Source organism: Heterodontus francisci, unplaced genomic scaffold, assembly GCF_036365525.1.
Source record: "Heterodontus francisci isolate sHetFra1 unplaced genomic scaffold, sHetFra1.hap1 HAP1_SCAFFOLD_969, whole genome shotgun sequence".
NCBI classification, from domain to species: domain Eukaryota; kingdom Metazoa; phylum Chordata; class Chondrichthyes; order Heterodontiformes; family Heterodontidae; genus Heterodontus; species Heterodontus francisci.
In genome coordinates, this window is record NW_027140564.1 from 13,351 (window position 1) to 33,741 (window position 20,391).

General features: G+C 46.9%; 1 protein-coding gene across 1 annotated transcript in view; it reads right to left on the reverse strand.

The window, feature by feature from the left end:
* Positions 1 to 377: 377 nt before the first annotated feature.
* The window catches only part of LOC137360135 (alpha-2-macroglobulin-like), a gene marked incomplete at its 3' end in the record, with an annotated part of 212,639 nt that continues 192,625 nt past the window's right edge, over positions 378 to 20,391 (reverse strand). The window contains exons 12-13 of the mRNA XM_068025692.1: positions 617 to 844; positions 378 to 441 (exon numbers count right to left, since the gene is read on the reverse strand). Coding sequence (XP_067881793.1) covers positions 378 to 441; positions 617 to 844 — 292 coding nt within the window. The remainder of the gene's footprint in view (positions 442 to 616; positions 845 to 20,391) is intronic.

Sequence of the window (20,391 nt, forward strand, 5' to 3'; positions counted from 1 at the left end):
TATTTGGGAGTGTGTGAATATTTGGGAGTGTGTGAATATTTGAGAGTGTGTGAATATTTGAGAGTGTGTGAATATTTGAGAGTGTGTGAATATTTGAGAGTGGATGAATATTTGAGAGTGTGTGAATATTTGAGGAGGGTTTGAATATTTGAGAGTGTGTGAACATTTGGGAGTGTGTGAATATTTGAGAGTGTGTGAATATTTGAGAGTGTGTGAATATTTGAGGAGGGTTTGAATATTTGAGGAGGTTGTGAATATTTGGGAGAGTGTGAATATTTCAGAGTGTGTGAATATTTGAGGAGGTTGTGAATATTTGGGAGTGTGAGCCATGTTTAGGGGATATTTTTACAGACAGTCGAGTGACACCGAGTTCAAACCTTCAGATCCTCCGACTGAGATAGTTTTCATCTCCAAGGACACGATCAATCCCCTCGACATCACCTGGGGACAGAAAGATAACAGAACAATTCACAAGGAGAAATTCAGACCAAGTGCAGAGGGTCAGAGTACAGAGGCTCAGGGGAAGGGGTGAGGGTTCGCGGACACGGACTGCGGGTGGGGTTCGGTCCCACACTGGGACCACAGTTCAGTTCTGAGTAGAGTATCATTTTCGTACCAGATAGAAAACGTCTAGGTCGTGCTGTTCCCCGTCATGCAGCCCCTTGATGGTGTAATGAACTTGCACATCGAGATCCGAATCACAGGGGATTTCCTCAGGGTGCTTCACGATCGTGAGGTAACTGTTAGACTTGGAGTAGAAGGGTTTGACCTGGTGTCGAGCTTTGCTGTGTCGGGGCAGTGTGCTGCGATAACTGTACTCATCATAATTGATTTGATAAATCGCCTAAAGAGAGCAAGAGAATAGGGAAACAGGTCAAGGAAACCCAGAGTCCATCCACACGGAGTCAACACATTGTCTCCAAAAACAACCCGACAGCAACTTGGATCATTCCAGAGATCCATCCCAGAATCTATTCCATGTTTCAGCAACTCTCTGTGACATAGAACATCTCCCTCATATTCATCACTACCTACTCAGACCATAATAACCTGGATAAACACGCTCTCATTATCCACTCAGTCCCTGATACCCTCTATAAACCCCCTCTCATTATCCTCTCAGTCCCTGATACCCTCTATAAACCCCCTCTCATTATCCACTCAGACCCTGATACCCTCTATAAACCCCCTCTCATTATCCACTCAGTACCTGATACCCTCTATAAACACCCTCTCATTATCCACTCAGACCCTGATACCCTCTATAAACCCCCTCTCATTATCCACTCAGTACCTGATACCCTCTATAAACCCCCTCTGATTATCCCCTCAGACCCTGATACCCTCTATAAACCCCCTCTCATTATCCACTCAGTACCCTGATACCCTCTATAAACCCCCTCTCATTATCCACTCAGACCCTGATACCCTCTATAAACCCACTCTCATTATCCACTCAGACCCTGATACCCTCTATAAACCCCCTCTCATTATCCACTCAGTACCTGATACCCTCTATAAACCCCCTCTCATTATCCACTCAGTCCCTGATACCCTCTATAAACCCCCTCTCATTATCCTCTCAGTCCCTGATACCCTCTATAAACCCCCTCTCATTATCCACTCAGTCCCTGATACCCTCTATAAACCCCCTCTCATTATCCACTCAGACCCTGATACCCTCTATAAACCCCCTCTCATTATCCACTCAGTCCCTGATACCCTCTATAAACCCCCTCTCATTATCCACTCAGTACCTGATACCCTCTATAAACCCCCTCTCATTATCCACTCAGTCCCTGATACCCTCTATAAACCCCCTCTCATTATCCACTCAGTCCCTGATACCCTCTATAAACCCCCTCTCATTATCCACTCAGACCCTGATACCCTCTATAAACCCCCTCTCATTATCCACTCAGACCCTGATACTATCTATAAACCCCCTCTCGTTATCCACTCAGTCCCTGATACCCTCTATAAACCCCCTCTCATTATCCACTCAGACCCTGATACCCTCTATAAACACCCTCTCATTATCCACTCAGTCCCTGATACCCTCTATAAACCCCCTCTCATTATCCACTCAGTCCCTGATACCCTCTATAAACCCCCTCTCATTATCCACTCAGACCCTGATACCCTCTATAAACCCCCTCTCATTATCCACTCAGTCCCTGATACCCTCTATAAACCCCCTCTCATTATCCACTCAGTCCCTGATACCCTCTATAAACCCCCTCTCATTATCCACTCAGTCCCTGATACCCTCTATAAACCCCCTCTCATTATCCACTCAGTACCTGATACCCTCTATAAACCCCCTCTCATTATGCACTCAGTCCCTGATCCCCTCTATAAACCCCCTCTCATTACCCACTCAGACCCTGATACCCTCTATAAACCCCCTCTCATTATCCACTCAGACCCTGATACCCTCTATAAACCCCCTCTCATTATCCACTCAGTCCCTGATACCCTCTATAAACCCCCTCTCATTATCCACTCAGACCCTGATACCCTCTATAAACCCCCTCTCATGATCCACTCAGTCCCTGATACCCTCTATAAACCCCCTCTCATTATCCACTCAGACCCTGATACCCTCTATAAACCCCCTCTCATTATCCACTCAGTCCCTGATACCCTCTATAAACCCCCTCTCATTATCCACTCAGACCCTGATACCCTCTATAAACCCCCTCTCATTATCCACTCAGTCCCTGATACCCTCAAGAAACCCCCTCTCATTATCCACTCAGACCCTGATACCCTCTATAAACCCCCTCTCATTATCCACTCAGTCCCTGATACCCTCTATAAACCCCCTCTCATTATCCACTCAGACCCTGATACCCTCTATAAACCCCCTCTCATTATCCACTCAGTCCCTGATACCCTCAAGAAACCCCCTCTCATTATCCACTCAGACCCTGATACCCTCTATAAACCCCCTCTCATTATCCACTCAGTCCCTGATACCCTCTATAAACCCCCTCTCATTATCCACTCAGTACCTGTTCCCCTCTATAAATCCACCTCTCATTATCCACTCAGTCCCTGATACCCTCTATAAAACCCCTCTCATTATCCACTCAGTCCCTGATACCCTCTATAAACCCCCTCTCATTATCCACTCAGTCCCTGATACCCTCTATAAACCCCCTCTCATTATCCACTCAGTCCCTGATACCCTCTATAAACCCCCTCTCATTATCCACTCAGTCCCTGATACCCTCTATAAACCCCCTCTCATTATCCACTCAGACCCTGATACCCTCTATAAACCCCCTCTCATTATCCACTCAGACACTGATACCCTCTAAAAACCCCCTCTCATTATCCACTCAGACCCTGATACCCTCTATAAACCCCCTCTCATTATCCACTCAGACCCTGATACCCTCTATAAACCCCCTCTCATTATCCACTCAGACCCTGATACCCTCTATAAACCCCCTCTCATGATCCACTCAGTCCCTGATACCCTCTATAAACCCCCTCTCATTATCCACTCAGTCCCTGATACCCTCTATAAACCCCCTCTCATGATCCACTCAGTCCCTGATACCCTCTATAAACCCCCTCTCATTATCCACTCAGTACCTGATACCCTCTATAAACCCCCTCTCATTATCCACTCAGTCCCTGATACCCTCTATAAACCCCCTCTCATTATCCACTCAGTACCTGATACCCTCTATAAACCCCCTCTCATTATCCACTCAGACCCTGATACCCTCTATAAACCCCCTCTCATTATCCACTCAGTACCTGATACCCTCTATAAACCCCCTCTCATTATCCACTCAGTACCTGATACCCTCTATAAACCCCCTCTCATTATCCACTCAGACCCTGATACCCTCTATAAACCCCCTCTCATTATCCACTCTGACCCTGATACCCTCTATAAACCCCCTCTCATTATCCACTCAGTACCTGATACCCTCTATAAACCCCCTCTCATTATCCACTCAGTACCTGATACCCTCTATAAACCCCCTCTCATTATCCACTCAGTCCCTGATACCCTCTATAAACCCCCTCTCATTATCCACTCAGTACCTGATACCCTCTATAAACCCCCTCTCATTATCCACTCAGACCCTGATACCCTCTATAAACCCCCTCTCATTATCCACTCAGACCCTGATACCCTCTATAAACCCCCTCTCATTATCCACTCAGTCCCTGATACCCTCTATAAACCCCCTCTCATTATCCACTCAGTCCCTGATACCCTCTATAAACCCCCTCTCATTATCCACTCAGTACCTGATACCCTCTATAAACCCCCTCTCATTATCCACTCAGTCCCTGATACCCTCTATAAACCCCCTCTCATTATCCACTCAGTCCCTGATACCCTCTATAAACCCCCTCTCATTATCCACTCAGACCCTGATACCCTCTATAAACCCCCTCTCATTATCCACTCAGTCCCTGATACCCTCTATAAACCCCCTCTCATTATCCACTCAGTACCTGATACCCTCTATAAACCCCCTCTCATTATCCACTCAGTCCCTGATACCCTCTATAAACCCCCTCTCATTATCCACTCAGTCCCTGATACCCTCTATAAACCCCCTCTCATGATCCACTCAGTCCCTGATACCCTCTATAAACCCCCTTTCATTATCCACTCAGTACCTGATACCCTCTATAAACCCCCTCTCATTATCCACTCAGTCCCTGATACCCTCTATAAACCCCCTCTCATTATCCACTCAGACCCTGATACCCTCTATAAACCCCCTCTCATGATCCACTCAGTCCCTGATACCCTCTATAAACCCCCTCTCATTATCCACTCAGTACCTGATACCCTCTATAAACCCCCTCTCATTATCCACTCAGTCCCTGATACCCTCTATAAACCCCCTCTCATTATCCACTCAGACCCTGATACCCTCTATAAACCCCCTCTCATGATCCACTCAGTCCCTGATACCCTCTATAAACCCCCTCTCATTATCCACTCAGTACCTGATACCCTCTATAAACCCCCTCTCATTATCCACTCAGTCCCTGATACCCTCTATAAACCCCCTCTCATTATCCACTCAGACCCTGATACCCTCTATAAACCCCCTCTCATTATCCACTCAGACCCTGATACCCTCTATAAACCCCCTCTCATTATCCACTCAGTACCTGATACCCTCTATAAACCCCTTCTCATTATCCACTCAGTCCCTGATACCCTCTATAAACCCCCTCTCATTATCCACTCAGTCACTGATACCCTCTATAAACCCCCTCTCATTATCCATTCAGACCCTGATACCCTCTATAAACCCCCTCTCATTATCCACTCAGTCCCTGATACCCTCTATAAACACCCTCTCATTATCCACTCAGTCCCTGATACCCTCTATAAACCCCCTCTCATTATCCACTCAGACCCTGATACCCTCTATAAACACCCTCTCATTATCCACTCAGTCCCTGATACCCTCTATAAACCCCCTCTCATTATCCACTCAGACCCTGATACCCTCTATAAACCCCCTCTCATTATCCACTCAGACCCTGATACCCTCTATAAACCCCCTCTCATTATCCACTCAGACCCTGATACCCTCTATAAACCCCCTCTCATTATCCACTCAGTACCTGATAGCCGATATAAATCCCCCTCTCATTATCCACTCAGACCCTGATACCCTCTATAAACCCCCTCTCATTATCCACTCAGAGCCTGATAGCCGATATAAATCCCCCTCTCATTATCCACTCAGACCCTGATACCCTCTATAAACCCCCTCTCATTATCCACTCAGACCCTGATACCCTCTATAAACCCCCTCTCATTATCCATTCAGTCCCTGATACCCTCTATAAACCCCCTCTCATTATCCACTCAGTACCTGATACCCTCTATAAACCCCCTCTCATTATCCACTCAGTACCTGATACCCTCTATAAACCCCCTCTCATTATCCACTCAGACACTGATACCCTCTATAAACCCCCTCTCATTATCCACTCAGTCCCTGATATCCTCTATCAACCCCCTCTCATTATCCACTCAGACCCTGATACCCTCTATAAACCCCCTCTCATTATCCACTCAGTCCCTGATGCCCTCTGTAAACCCCCTCTCATTATCCACTCAGTCCCTGATACCCTCTATAAACCCCCTCTCATTATCCACTCAGTCCCTGATACCCTCTATAAACCCCCTCTCATTATCCACTCAGTCCCTGATACCCTCTATAAACCCCCTCTCATTATCCACTCAGTCCCTGATACCCTCTATAAACCCCCTCTCATTATACACTCAGACCCTGTTACCCTCTATAAACCCCCTCTCATTAACCACTCAGTCCCTGATACCCTCTATAAACCCCCTCTCATTATCCACTCAGTACCTGATACCCTCCATAAACCCCCTCTCATTATCCACTCAGACCCTGATACCCTCTATAAACCCCCTCTCATTATCCACTCAGACCCTGATACCCTCTATAAACCCCCTCTCATTATCCACTCAGTCCCTGATACCCTCTATAAACCCCCTCTCATTATCCACTCTGACCCTGATACCCTCTATAAACCCCCTCTCATTAACCACTCAGTCCCTGATACCCTCTATAAACCCCCTCTCATTATCCACTCAGTACCTGATACCCTCCATAAACCCCCTCTCATTATCCACTCAGACCCTGATACCCTCTATAAACCCCCTCTCATTATCCACTCAGACCCTGATACCCTCTATAAACCCCCTCTCATTATCCACTCAGACCCTGATACCCTCTATAAAACCCCTCTCATCATCCACTCAGTCCCTGATACCCTCTATAAACCCCCTCTCATTATCCACTCAGTCCCTGACACCCTCTATAAATCCACACTCATTATCCACTCAGACCCTGATACCCTCTATAAACCCCCTCTCATTATCCACTCAGACCCTGATACCCTCTATAAACACCCTCTCATTATCCACTCAGACCCTGATACCCTCTATAAACCCCCTCTCATTATCCACTCAGTCCCTGACACCCTCTATAAACCCCCTCTCATTATCCACTCAGTCCCTGACACCCTCTATAAACCCCCTCTCATTATCCACTCAGTCCCTGATACCCTCTATAAACCCCCTCTCATTATCCACTCAGTACCTGATACCCTCTATAAACCCCTTCTCATTATCCACTCAGTCCCTGATACCCTCTATATATTCCCCTCTCATTATCCACTCAGTCCCTGATACCCTCTATAAACCCCCTCTCATTATCCACTCAGTACCTGATACCCTCTATAAACCCCCTCTCATTATCCACTCAGTCCCTGATACCCTCTATAAACCCTCTCTCATTATCCACTCAGTACCTGATACCCTCTATAAACCCTCTCTCATTATCCACTCAGTACCTGATACCCTCTATAAACCCCCTCTCATTATCCACTCAGTCCCTGATACCCTCTATAAACCCCCTCTCATTATCCACTCAGTCCCTGACACCCTCTATAAACCCCCTCTCATTATCCACTCAGACCCTGATACCCTCTATATACCCCCTCTCATTATCCACTCAGACCCTGATACCCTCGATAAATCCCATCTCATTATCCACTCAGACCCTGATACCCTCTATAAACCCCCTCTCATTATCCACTCATTCCCTGATACCCTCCATAAACCCCCTCTCATTATCCACTCAGTCCCTGATACCCTCTATAAACCCCCTCTCATTATCCACTCAGACCCTGATACCCTCTATAAACCCCCTCTCATTATCCACTCAGACCCTGATACCCTCTATAAACCCCCTCTCATTATCCACTCAGACCCTGATACCCTCTATAAACCCCCTCTCATTATCCACTCAGAGCCTGATAGCCGATATAAATCCCCCTCTCATTATCCACTCAGACCCTGATACCCTCTATAAACCCCCTCTCATTATCCACTCAGACCCTGATACCCTCTATAAACCCCCTCTCATTATCCACTCAGTCCCTGATACCCTCTATAAACCCCCTCTCATTATCCACACAGTCCCTGATACCCTCTATAAACCCCCTCTCATTATCCACTCAGTCCCTGATACCCTCTATAAACCCCCTCTCATTATCCACTCAGACCCTGATACCCTCTATAAACCCCCTCTCATTATCCACTCAGTCCCTGATACCCTCTATAAACCCCCTCTCATTATCCACTCAGTACCTGATACCCTCTATAAACACCCTCTCATTATCCACTCAGTCCCTGATACCCTCTATAAATCCCCTCTCATTATCCACTCAGTACCTGATACCCTCTATAAACCCCCTCTCATTATCCACTCAGTACCTGATACCCTCTATAAACCCCCTCTCATTATCCACTCAGACACTGATACCCTCTATAAACCCCCTCTCATTATCCACTCAGTCCCTGATACCCTCTATAAACCCCCTCTCATTATCCACTCAGACCCTGATACCCTCTATAAACCCCCTCTCATTATCCACTCAGACTCTGATACCCTCTATAAACCCCCTCTCATTATCCACTCAGTCCCTGATGCCCTCTGTAAACCCCCTCTCATTATCCACTCAGTCCCTGATACCCTCTATAAACCCCCTCTCATTATCCACTCAGTCCCTGATACCCTCTATAAACCCCCTCTCATTATCCACTCAGACCCTGATACCCTCTATAATCCCCCTCTCATTATCCACTCAGTCCCTGATACCCTCTATAAACCCCCTCTCATTATCCACAGACCCTGATACCCTCTATAAACCCCCTCTCATTATCCACTCAGTACCTGATACCCTCTATAAACCCCGTCTCATTATCCACTCAGACCCTGATACCCTCTATAAACCCCCTCTCATTATCCACTCAGTACCTGATACCCTCTATAAACCCCCTCTCATTATCCACTCAGACCCTGATACCCTCTATAATCCCCCTCTCATTATCCACTCAGACCCTGATACCCTCTATAAACCCCCTCTCATTATCCACTCAGTCCCTGATACCCTCTATAAACCCCCTCTCATTATCCACTCAGTCCCTGATACCCTCTATAAACCCCCTCTCATTATCCACTCAGTCCCTGATACCCTCTATAAACCCCCTCTCATTATCCACAGTCCCTGATACCCTCTATAAATCCCCTCTCATTATCCACTCAGACCCTGATACCCTCTATAAACCCCCTCTCATTATCCACTCAGACACTGATAGCCTCTATAAACCCCCTCTCATTATCCACTCAGTCCCTGATACCCTCTATAAACCCCCACTCATTATCCACTCAGACCCTGATACCCTCTATATATTCCCCTCTCATTATCCACTCAGTCCCTGATACCCTCTATAAACCCCCTCTCATTATCCACTCAGTCCCTGATACCCTCTATAAACCCCCTCTCATTATCCACTCAGTCCCTGATACCCTCTATAAACCCCCTCTCATTATCCACTCAGTCCCTGATACCCTCTATAAACCCCCTCTCATTATCCACAGACCCTGATACCCTCTATAAACCCCCTCTCATTATCCACTCAGACCCTGATACCCTCTATAAACCCCCTCTCATTATCCACTCAGACTCTGATACCCTCTATAAACCCCCTCTCATTATCCACTCAGTCCCTGATTCCCTCTATAAACCCCCTCTCATTATCCACTCAGACCCTGATACCCTCTATAAACCCCCTCTCATTATCCACTCAGTCCCTGATACCCTCTATAAATCCCCCTCTCATTATCCACTCAGACCCTGATACCCTCTATAAACCCCCTCTCATTATCCACTCAGTCCCTGATACCCTCTATAAACCCCCTCTCATTATCCACTCAGTACCTGATACCCTCTATAAACCCCCTCTCATTATCCACTCAGTACCTGATACCCTCTATAAACCCCCTCTCATTATCCACTCAGACCCTGATACCCTCTATAAACCCCCTCTCATTATCCACTCAGACCCTGATACCCTCTATAAACCCCCTCTCATTATCCACTCAGACTCTGATACCCTCTATAAACGCCCTCTCATTATCCACTCAGTCCCTGATACCCTCTATAAACCCCCTCTCATTATCCACTCAGTCCCTGATACCCTCTATAAATCCCCCTCTCATTATCCACTCAGACCCTGATACCCTCTATAAACCCCCTCTCATTATCCACTCAGACCCTGATACCCTCTATAAACCCCCTCTCATTATCCACTCAGTACCTGATACCCTCTATAAACCCCTCTCATTATCCACTCAGTACCTGATACCCTCTATAAACCCCCTCTCATTATCCACTCAGTCCCTGATACCCTCTATAAACCCCCTCTCATTATCCACTCAGTCCCTGATACCCTCTATAAACCCCCTCTCATTATCCACTCAGACCCTGATACCCTCTATAAACCCCCTCTCATTATCCACTCAGAGCCTGATACCCTCTATAAACCCCCTCTCATTATCCACTCAGTACCTGATACCCTCTATAAACCCCCTCTCATTATCCACTCAGTCCCTGATACCCTCTATAAACCCCCTCTCATTATCCACTCAGACCCTGATACCCTCTATAAACCCCCTCTCATTATCCACTCAGTCCCTGATACCCTCTATAAATCCCCTCTCATTATCCAATCAGTCCCTGATACCCTCTATAAACCCCCTCTCATTATCCACTCAGACCCTGATACCCTCTATAAACCCCCTCTCATTATCCACTCAGACCCTGATACCCTCTATAAACCCCCTCTCATTATCCACTCAGTCCCTGATACCCTCTATAAACCCCCTCTCATTATCCACTCAGTCCCTGATACCCTCTATAAACCCCCTCTCATTATCCACTCAGACCCTGATACCCTCTATAAACCCCCTCTCATTATCCACTCAGTCCCTGATACCCTCTATAAACCCCCTCTCATTATCCACTCAGACCCTGATACCCTCTATTAACCCCCTCTCATTATCCACTCAGTCCCTGATACCCTCTATAAACACCCTCTCATTATCCACTCAGACCCTGATACCCTCTATAAACCCCCTCTCATTATCCACTCAGACCCTGATACCCTCTATAAACCCCCTCTCATTATCCACTCAGACCCTGATACCCTCTATAAACCCCCTCTCATTATCCACTCAGTCCCTGATACCCTCTATAAACCCCCTCTCATTATCCACTCAGTCCCTGATACCCTCTATAAACCCCCTCTCATTATCCACTCAGACCCTGATACCCTCTATAAACCCCCTCTCATTATCCACTCAGTACCTGATACCCTCTATAAACCCCCTCTCATTATCCACTCAGACCCTGATACCCTCTATAAACCCCCTCTCATTATCCACTCAGTCCCTGATACCCTCTATAAACCCCCTCTCATTATCCACTAAGACCCTGATACCCTCTGTAATCCCTCTCTCATTATCCACTCAGTCCCTGATACCCTCTATAAAACCCTTCTCATTATACACTCAGTCCCTGACACCCTCTATAAACCCCCTCTCATTATCCACTCAGTACCTGATACCCTCTATAAACCCCCTCTCATTATCCACTCAGTCCCTGATACCCTCTATAAACCCCCTCTCATTATCCACTCAGTCCCTGATACCCTCTATAAACCCCCTCTCATTATCCACTCAGACCCTGATACCCTCTATAAACCCCCTCTCATTATCCACTCAGACCCTGACAACCTCTATAAACCCCCTCTCATTATCCACTCAGTACCTGATACCCTCTATAAATCCCCTCTCATTATCCACTCAGTCCCTGACACCCTCTATAAACCCCCTCTCATTATCCACTCAGTACCTGATACCCTCTATAAACCCCCTCTCATTATCCACTCAGACCCTGATACCCTCTATAAACCCCCTCTCATTATCCACTCAGTCCCTGATACCCTCTATAAACCCCCTCTCATTATCCACTCAGACCCTGATACCCTCTATAAACCCCCTCTCATTATCCACTCAGTACCTGATACCCTCTATAAACCCCCTCTCATTATCCACTCAGTCCCTGATACCCTCTATAAACCCCCTCTCATTATCCACTCAGACCCTGATACCCTCTATAAACCCCCTCTCATTATCCACTCAGTACCTGATACCCTCTATAAACCCCCTCTCATTATCCACTCAGTCCCTGATACCCTCTATAAACCCCCTCTCATTATCCACTCAGTCCCTGATACCCTCTATAAACCCCCTCTCATTATCCACTCAGACCCTGATACCCTCTATAAACCCCCTCTCATTATCCACTCAGACCCTGATACCCTCTATAAACCCCCTCTCATTATCCACTCAGTACCTGATACCCTCTATAAACCCCCTCTCATTATCCACTCAGACCCTGATACCCTCTATAAACCCCCTCTCATTATCCACTCAGTCCCTGATACCCTCTATAAACCCCCTCTCATTATCCACTCAGACCCTGATACCCTCTGTAAACCCTCTCTCATTATCCACTCAGTCCCTGATACCCTCTATAAACCCCCTCTCATTATACACTCAGTCCCTGACACCCTCTATAAACCCCCTCTCATTATCCACTCAGTACCTGATACCCTCTATAAACCCCCTCTCATTATCCACTCAGTCCCTGATACCCTCTATAAACCCCCTCTCATTATCCACTCAGTCCCTGATACCCTCTATAAACCCCCTCTCATTATCCACTCAGTCCCTGATACCCTCTATAAACCCCCTCTCATTATCCACTCAGACCCTGATACCCTCTATAAACCCCCTCTCATTATCCACTCAGTCCCTGACACCCTCTATAAACCCCCTCTCATTATCCACTCAGTACCTGATACCCTCTATAAACCCCCTCTCATTATCCACTCAGACCCTGATACCCTCTATAAACCCCCTCTCATTATCCACTCAGTCCCTGATACCCTCTATAAACCCCCTCTCATTATCCACTCAGACCCTGATACCCTCTATAAACCCCCTCTCATTATCCACTCAGTACCTGATACCCTCTATAAACCCCCTCTCATTATCCACTCAGACCCTGATACCCTCTATAAACCCCCTCTCATTATCCACTCAGACCCTGATACCCTCTATAAACCCCCTCTCATTATCCACTCAGTACCTGATACCCTCTATAAACCCCCTCTCATTATCCACTGAGACCCTGATACCCTCTATAAACCCCCTCTCATTATCCACTCAGACCCTGATACCCTCTATAAACCCCCTCTCATTATCCACTCAGTCCCTGATACCCTCTATAAACCCCCTCTCATTATCCACTCAGTCCCTGATACCCTCTATAAACCCACTCTCATTATCCACAGACCCTGATACCCTCTATAAACCCCCTCTCATTATCCACTCAGATCCTGATACCCTCTATAAATTCCCCTCTCATTATCCACTCAGTCCCTGATACCCTCTATAAACCCCCTCTCATTATCCACTCAGTCCCTGATACCCTCTATAAACCCCCTCTCATTAGCCACTCAGACCCTGATACCCTCTATAAACCCCCTCTCATTATCCACTCAGACCCTGATACCCTCTATAAACCCCCTCTCATTATCCACTCTGACCCTGATACCCTCTATAAACCCCTCTCATTATCCACTCAGTCCCTGATACCCTCTATAAACCCCCTCTCATTATCCACTCAGTCCCTGATACCCTCTATAAACCCCCTCTCATTATCCACTCAGACCCTGATACCCTCTATAAACCCCCTCTCATTATCCACTCAGACCCTGATACCCTCTATAAACCCCCTCTCATTATCCACTCAGTCCCTGATACCCTCTATAAACCCCCTCTCATTATCCACTCAGTCCCTGATACCCTCTATAAACCCCCTCTCATTATCCACTCAGACCCTGATACCCTCTATAAACCCCCTCTCATTATCCACGCTGAACCTGATACCCTCAATAAACCCCCTCTCATTATCCACTCAGTCCCTGATACCCTCTATAAACCCCCTCTCATTATCCACTCAGTCCCTGATACCCTCTATAAACCCCCTCTCATTATCCACTCAGTACCTGATACCCTCTATAAACCCCCTCTCATTATCCACTCAGTCCCTGATACCCTCTATAAACCCCCTCTCATTATCCTCTCAGTCCCTGATACCCTCTATAAACCCCCTCTCATTATCCACTCAGACCCTGATACCCTCTATAAACACCGTCTCATTTTCCACTCAGACCGTGATACCCTCTATAAACCCCCTCTCATTATCCACTCAGACCCTGATACCCTCTATAAACCCCCTCTCATTATCCACTCAGTCCCTGATACCCTCTATAAACCCCCTCTCATTTTCCACTCAGACCGTGATACCCTCTATAAACCCCCTCTCATTATCCACTCAGATCCTGATACCCTCTATAAACCCCCTCTCATTATCCACTCAGACCTGATACCCTCTATAAACCCCCTCTCATTATCCACTCAGACCTGATACCCTCTATAAACCCCCTCTCATTATCCACTCAGACCTGATACCCTCTATAAACCCCCTCTCATTATCCACTCAGACCCTGATACCCTCTATAAACCCCCTCTCATTATCCCCTCAGTCCCTGATACCCTCTATAAACCCCCTCTCATTATCCACTCAGTCCCTGATACCCTCTATAAACACCCTCTCATTATCCACTCAGACCCTGATACCCTCTATAAACCCCCTCTCATTATCCACTCAGTCCCTGATACCCTCTATAAACCCCCTCTCATTATCCACTCAGTCCCTGATACCCTCTATAAACCCCCTCTCATTATCCACTCAGTACCTGATACCCTCTATAAACCCCCTCTCATTATCCACTCAGTCCCTGATACCCTCTATAAACCCCCTCTCATTATCCACAGTCCCTGATACCCTCTATAAACCCCCTCTCATTATCCACTCAGACCCTGATACCCTCTATAAACCCCCTCTCATTATCCACTCAGTCCCTGACACCCTCTATAAACCCCCTCTCATTATCCACTCAGTACCTGATACCCTCTATAAACCCCCTCTCATTATCCACTCAGACCCTGATACCCTCTATAAACCCCCTCTCATTATCCACTCAGTCCCTGATACCCTCTATAAACCCCCTCTCATTATCCACTCAGACCCTGATACCCTCTATAAACCCCCTCTCATTATCCACTCAGTACCTGATACCCTCTATAAACCCCCTCTCATTATCCACTCAGACCCTGATACCCTCTATAAACCCCCTCTCATTATCCACTCAGACCCTGATACCCTCTATAAACCCCCTCTCATTATCCACTCAGTACCTGATACCCTCTATAAACCCCCTCTCATTATCCACTGAGACCCTGATACCCTCTATAAACCCCCTCTCATTATCCACTCAGACCCTGATACCCTCTATAAACCCCCTCTCATTATCCACTCAGTCCCTGATACCCTCTATAAACCCCCTCTCATTATCCACTCAGTCCCTGATACCCTCTATAAACCCACTCTCATTATCCACAGACCCTGATACCCTCTATAAACCCCCTCTCATTATCCACTCAGATCCTGATACCCTCTATAAATTCCCCTCTCATTATCCACTCAGTCCCTGATACCCTCTATAAACCCCCTCTCATTATCCACTCAGTCCCTGATACCCTCTATAAACCCCCTCTCATTAGCCACTCAGACCCTGATACCCTCTATAAACCCCCTCTCATTATCCACTCAGACCCTGATACCCTCTATAAACCCCCTCTCATTATCCACTCTGACCCTGATACCCTCTATAAACCCCTCTCATTATCCACTCAGTCCCTGATACCCTCTATAAACCCCCTCTCATTATCCACTCAGTCCCTGATACCCTCTATAAACCCCCTCTCATTATCCACTCAGACCCTGATACCCTCTATAAACCCCCTCTCATTATCCACTCAGACCCTGATACCCTCTATAAACCCCCTCTCATTATCCACTCAGTCCCTGATACCCTCTATAAACCCCCTCTCATTATCCACTCAGTCCCTGATACCCTCTATAAACCCCCTCTCATTATCCACTCAGACCCTGATACCCTCTATAAACCCCCTCTCATTATCCACGCTGAACCTGATACCCTCAATAAACCCCCTCTCATTATCCACTCAGTCCCTGATACCCTCTATAAACCCCCTCTCATTATCCACTCAGTCCCTGATACCCTCTATAAACCCCCTCTCATTATCCACTCAGTACCTGATACCCTCTATAAACCCCCTCTCATTATCCACTCAGTCCCTGATACCCTCTATAAACCCCCTCTCATTATCCTCTCAGTCCCTGATACCCTCTATAAACCCCCTCTCATTATCCACTCAGACCCTGATACCCTCTATAAACACCGTCTCATTTTCCACTCAGACCGTGATACCCTCTATAAACCCCCTCTCATTATCCACTCAGACCCTGATACCCTCTATAAACCCCCTCTCATTATCCACTCAGTCCCTGATACCCTCTATAAACCCCCTCTCATTTTCCACTCAGACCGTGATACCCTCTATAAACCCCCTCTCATTATCCACTCAGATCCTGATACCCTCTATAAACCCCCTCTCATTATCCACTCAGACCTGATACCCTCTATAAACCCCCTCTCATTATCCACTCAGACCTGATACCCTCTATAAACCCCCTCTCATTATCCACTCAGACCTGATACCCTCTATAAACCCCCTCTCATTATCCACTCAGACCCTGATACCCTCTATAAACCCCCTCTCATTATCCCCTCAGTCCCTGATACCCTCTATAAACCCCCTCTCATTATCCACTCAGTCCCTGATACCCTCTATAAACACCCTCTCATTATCCACTCAGACCCTGATACCCTCTATAAACCCCCTCTCATTATCCACTCAGTCCCTGATACCCTCTATAAACCCCCTCTCATTATCCACTCAGTACCTGATACCCTCTATAAACCCCCTCTCATTATCCACTCAGTCCCTGATACCCTCTATAAACCCCCTCTCATTATCCACTCAGTACCTGATACCCTCTATAAACCCCCTCTCATTATCCACTCAGTCCCTGATACCCTCTATAAACCCCCTCTCATTATCCACAGTCCCTGATACCCTCTATAAACCCCCTCTCATTATCCACTCAGACCCTGATACCCTCTATAAACCCCCTCTCATTATCCACTCAGACCCTGATACCCTCTATAAACCCCCTCTCATTATCCACTCAGACCCTAATACCCTCTATAAACCCCCTCTCATTATCCACTCAGACCTGATACCCTCTATAAACCCCCTCTCATTATCCACTCAGACCTGATACCCTCTATAAACCCCCTCTCATTATCCACTCAGACCCTGATACCCTCTATAAACCCCCTCTCATTATCCCCTCAGTCCCTGATACCCTCTATAAACCCCCTCTCATTATCCACTCAGTCCCGGATACCCTCTATAAACACCCTCTCATTATCCACTCAGACCCTGATACCCTCTATAAACCCCCTCTCATTATCCACTCAGACCCTGATACCCTCTATAAACCCCCTCTCATTATCCACTCAGACCCTGATACCCTCTATAAACCCCCTCTCATTATCCACTCAGACCCTGATACCCTCTATAAACCCTCTCTCATTATCCACTCAGTACCTGATACCCTCTATAAACCCCCTCTCATTATCCACTCAGTACCTGATACCCTCTATAAACCACCTCTCATTATCCACTCAGACCCTGATACCCTCTATAAACCCCCTCTCATTATCCACTCAGACCCTGATACCCTCTATAAACCCCCTCTCATTATCCACTCAGACCCTGATACCCTCTATAAACACCCTCTCATTATCCACTCAGACCCTGATACCCTCTATAAACCCCCTCTCATTATCCACTCAGACCCTGATACCCTCTATAAACACCCTCTCATTATCCACTCAGACCCTGATACCCTCTATAAACCCCCTCTCATTATCCACTCAGACCCTGATACCCTCTATAAACCCCCTCTCATTATCCACTCAGTACCTGATACCCTCTATAAACCCCCTCTCATTATCCACTCAGTCCCTGATACCCTCTATAAACACCCTCTCATTATCCACTCAGACCCTGATACCCTCTATAAACCCCCTCTCATTATCCACTCAGACCCTGATACCCTCTATAAACCCCCTCTCATTATCCACTCAGACCCTGATACCCTCTATAAACCCCCTCTCATTATCCACTCAGACCCTGATACCCTCTATAAACCCTCTCTCATTATCCACTCAGTACCTGATACCCTCTATAAACCCCCTCTCATTATCCACTCAGTCCCTGATACCCTCTATAAATCCCCTCTCATTATCCACTCAGTACCTGATACCCTCTATAAACCCCCTCTCATTATCCACTCAGACCCTGATACCCTCTATAAACCCCCTCTCATTATCCACTCAGACCCTGATACCCTCTATAAATTCCCCTCTCATTATCCACTCAGTCCCTGATACCCTCTATAAACCCCCTCTCATTATCCACTCAGTACCTGATACCCTCTATAAACCCCCTCTCATTATCCACTCAGACCCTGATACCCTCGATAAACCCCCTCTCATCATCCACTCAGTACCTGATACCCTCTATAAACCCCCTCTCATTATCCACTCAGTCCCTGATACCCTCTATAAACCCCCTCTCATTATCCACTCAGTCCCTGATACCCTCCATAAACCCCCTCTCATTATCCACTCAGTACCTGATACCCTCTATAAACCCCCTCTCATTATCCACTCAGACCCTGATACCCTCTATAAACCCCCTCTCATTATCCACTCAGTCCCTGATACCCTCTATAAACCCCCTCTCATTATCCACTCAGTCCCTGATACCCTCTATAAACCCCCTCTCATTATCCACTCAGTCCCTGATACCCTCTATAAACCCCCTCTCATTATCCACTCAGACCCTGATACCCTCAAGAAACCCCCTCTCATTATCCACTCAGACCCTGATACCCTCTATAAATCCCCTCTCATTATCCACTCAGTCACTGATACCCTCTATAAACCCCCTCTCATTATCCACTCAGACCCTGATACCCTCTATAAACCCCCTCTCATTATCCACTCAGACCCTGATACCCTCTATAAACCCCCTCTCATTATCCACTCAGTACCTGATACCCTCTATAAACCCCCTCTCATTATCCACTCAGTCCCTGATACCCTCTATAAACCCCCTCTCATTATCCACTCAGAACCTGATACCCTCTATAAACCCCCTCTGATTATCCACTCAGTCCCTGATACCCTCTATAAACCCCCTCTCATTATCCACTCGGTACCTGATACCCTCTATAAACCCCCTCTCATTATCCACTCAATACCAGATACCCTCTATAAATTCCCCTCTCATTATCCACTCATTCCCTGATACCCTCTATAAATTCCCCTCTCATTATCCACTCAGTACCTGATACCCTCTATAAACCCCCTCTCATTATCCACTCAGTACCTGATACCCTCTATAAACCCCCTCTCATTATCCACTCAGACCCTGATACCCTCAATAAACCCCCTCTCATTATCCACTCAGTCCCTGATACCCTCTATAAACCCCCTCTCATTATCCACTTAGTCCCTGATACCCTCTATAAACCCCCTCTCATTATCCACTCAGACCCTGATACCCTCTATAAACCCCCTCTCATTATCCACTCAGACCCTGATACCCTCTATAAACCCCCTCTCATTATCCACTCAGACCCTGATACCCTCAATAAACCCCCTCTCATTATCCACTCAGTCCCTGATACCCTCTATAAACCCCCTCTCATTATCCACTTAGTCCCTGATACCCTCTATAAACCCCCTCTCATTATCCACTCAGACCCTGATACCCTCTATAAACCCCCTCTCATTATCCACTTAGTCCCTGATACCCTCTATAAACCCCCTCTCATTATCCACTCAGACCCTGATACCCTCTATAAACCCCCTCTCATTATCCACTCAGACCCTGATACCCTCTATAAACCCCCTCTCATTATCCACTCAGTACCTGATACCCTCTATAAACCCCCTCTCATTATCCACTCAGACCCTGATACCCTCTATAAACCCCCTCTCATTATCCACTCAGTACCTGATACCCTCTATAAACCCCCTCTCATTATCCACGCAGACCCTGATACCCTCTATAAACCCCCTCTCATTATCCACTCAGACCCTGATACCCTCTATAAACCCCCTCTCATTATCCACTCAGTCCCTGATACCCTCTATAAACCCCCTCTCATTATCCACTCAGACCCTGAGACCCTCTATAAACCCCCTCTCATTATCCACTCAGTCCCTGATACCCTCTATAAACCCCCTCTCATTATCCACTCAGACCCTGATACCCTCTATAAACCCCCTCTCATTATCCACTCAGT